This window comes from Neophocaena asiaeorientalis, unplaced genomic scaffold (assembly GCF_003031525.2).
Source record: "Neophocaena asiaeorientalis asiaeorientalis breed wild unplaced genomic scaffold, Neophocaena_asiaeorientalis_V1.1 scaffold152, whole genome shotgun sequence".
NCBI classification, from domain to species: Eukaryota; Metazoa; Chordata; class Mammalia; order Artiodactyla; family Phocoenidae; genus Neophocaena; species Neophocaena asiaeorientalis.
Window position 1 is genome coordinate 122,380 of NW_020185338.1, and position 2,306 is coordinate 124,685.

Genomic DNA, 2,306 nt, shown 5'->3' on the forward strand with positions numbered 1-2,306 from the left:
CTGGCTTCTCTTCCCCTGGCCTGCCATGTGAGCCTGGCTCCTTGTCCTGGCCCTGTATGTGGCTGTCATGACCTTGGGCAAAGACTGCCTCTTTGGGCCTCTGTTTCAGCATCTGTCCCTGAGGAATACAAGTGCCCCGTGCAGAGGGCCTGCCTCGCCGTCTGCCAGGGCTCCACCCTCCCTGGGTCCCCGAGAACCTGCCATCACTGTGCGCCTGTTTGGAGTTTGGACTTGGCTGGCGGGGGGCGGGGAGGGAGATTAAAACACTTAATGTTCCCTGTGTAATTCTTGGCACTGGCTTTTATGAGATATGTGAAGCTGGATCTTACCTTGGTTTCAGTGTTTTAATGTACTGACCTCCTAGCCAGCCAAGTAGCTAGAAGCTGTTGGAGACAAGCTGCTTTACTGTTTGCTTTCGGTTTGGTTTCCAAGTTTGTGGCGGGGATGGGGGTGTCACCCCCATCCCACTAATGCTCAGCCTTTCCCAGCTCCTGTGCCCAGAAATACAGGGTGGTCTTACCTCCTGGGAGCTGGTGCCCTGAGAGGTAGACTGAGTAGTAATAACAGACCAGTCATGCAATTTAACAATCAGTAGAGAGATTCAGAAGACACTTAGTTTTCCCACGAATAATCTGTTTTGCCCTCACTCGGTGTCTGGCACCAGGAGCGTCCTGACGAACAGAGCACACCCAGCTCCCGGAGCTTCTCAGAAAACCAAATATGCCTGGAACCCACAGGGTGAGCGAGCGCCCCTCCAAGAGCGGGGACTCAGGAAAGCAGCGGCATGGGGGTGGGGCCGGGGCTGGAGTGTGGTGGCAGGAGGAGGGCGATGCCTGTGCTCGAGTGTGGCCCGTCGGGGTGACAGAGGGGTCGGGAGCCGCCTCTGTTAGGTGGCGAGAGGCTGCATGCCAGGGGTCCCTGTGTGACCGCGAGCCGCTCTTTAATCCCCCCACCCCCCTCAGCGTCCTCCCCACGGGATTATTTGCAGACTTCTGAGGCGATGTACGTAAAGCCCTTGGCGGTGCTAGACCTGGGATAAGAGCTGCAGGGCTGGTGTCGTTCCCGTGATTATCATTGAGCTGATACTGCCTATGAAGGGGGAAGTCTTTTTTTTTTTTAACATCTTTATTGGAGTATAATTGCTTTACAATGGTGCGTTAGTTTCTGCTTTATAACAAAGTGAATCAGTTATACATATACATATATCCCCATATCTCTTCCCTCTTGCATCTCCCTCCCTCCCACCCTCCCTATCCCACCCCTCCAGGGGGTCACAAAGCACCGAGCTGATCTCCCTGTGCTATGCGGCTGCTTCCCACTAGCCATCTATTTTACATTTGGTAGTGTATATAAGTCCATGCCACTCTCTCACTTCATCCCAGCTTACCCTTTGGAGGGTGAAGTCTTTATCGCCCCAGAACAGTGTTCATAGTTGATTGAGTGAAAATTTGAGTTACAAAACAGTACCTCGTTGTGGAGCTGTGTGTGTGTGTCACGTGCCCAAGTGTGGGCTAGGAGGTAATCGCAGTCGTATCTGTGACTGTGTCTGGTTTTCACTTTTAGTTGATCTTCAGCCTTTGCCGTTATCATGTGTTGGTTCCGTCATTATAGAAACGCTATTCGAAAATGTAGTGAAAGTCTACGCTCTCATTCCCGGGGCATGTGGGTGACTGCGGTGGCGTATGGGCCATCAGATGGGGTGGGCAGGGGCTCTGAGGGGGCCCTGGGGAGAGGGCGGTGCTGAGTCGGGCTTCTCCTCCACCCCCAGATGACAGGATCTGCTCACCACCCTTCATGGAGCTCACGAGCCTGGGCGGAGACGACACCATGCGGCTCCTGGAGGAGAATGGCCTGGCCTTCCCGTTCAGTGCGTATCGCGCCCTGAGCGCGCCACGTGGGGGCCGGGTGGGCCTTAAACTTCCCGAGGGTGCAGGCAGGCCTCGGCCGCCGAGGAGGGCATGGCCCCGGGTCCCTGGGTTCCTGGGTGGTGAGGGCCTGGCCTGGCGGCGTCCGTCCAGCTCACCCGCGGGCAGGTGCTGGCCCTGGTCGAGTCCGCGCCGCCCTCCAGCTCCCACCTGCCCCTCCCCTGAGGGGCTGCGGGAGTTGTTGAGAGTTTCTCCCTGTACCTGCAAGGCTGGGCTTTGTGGGTGAATAACCTCGCTCACCCCTCTTTTTCTCTCCCCCACCCACAGTTTGCAAAACCAGAGTGGCTCATGGCACCAACTCTCACGAGGTGAGTGGAAGATGTGACGACTTGACTGCCCTGCCCCCCGCCTCCCCGCCCCGGCCATCCCCCTGCCCCCGAT

General features: G+C 56.8%; 1 protein-coding gene across 1 annotated transcript in view; it reads left to right on the forward strand.

Annotated features, from left to right (window-relative positions):
• Nucleotides 1-2,306, forward strand: part of ITPK1 (inositol-tetrakisphosphate 1-kinase) — a 122,334-nt gene that overhangs the window by 99,140 nt on the left and 20,888 nt on the right. Inside the window, exons 5-6 of the mRNA XM_024736274.1 lie at nt 1,769-1,867; nt 2,193-2,233. Of these exons, the coding sequence (XP_024592042.1) occupies nt 1,769-1,867; nt 2,193-2,233 (140 nt within the window). The remainder of the gene's footprint in view (nt 1-1,768; nt 1,868-2,192; nt 2,234-2,306) is intronic.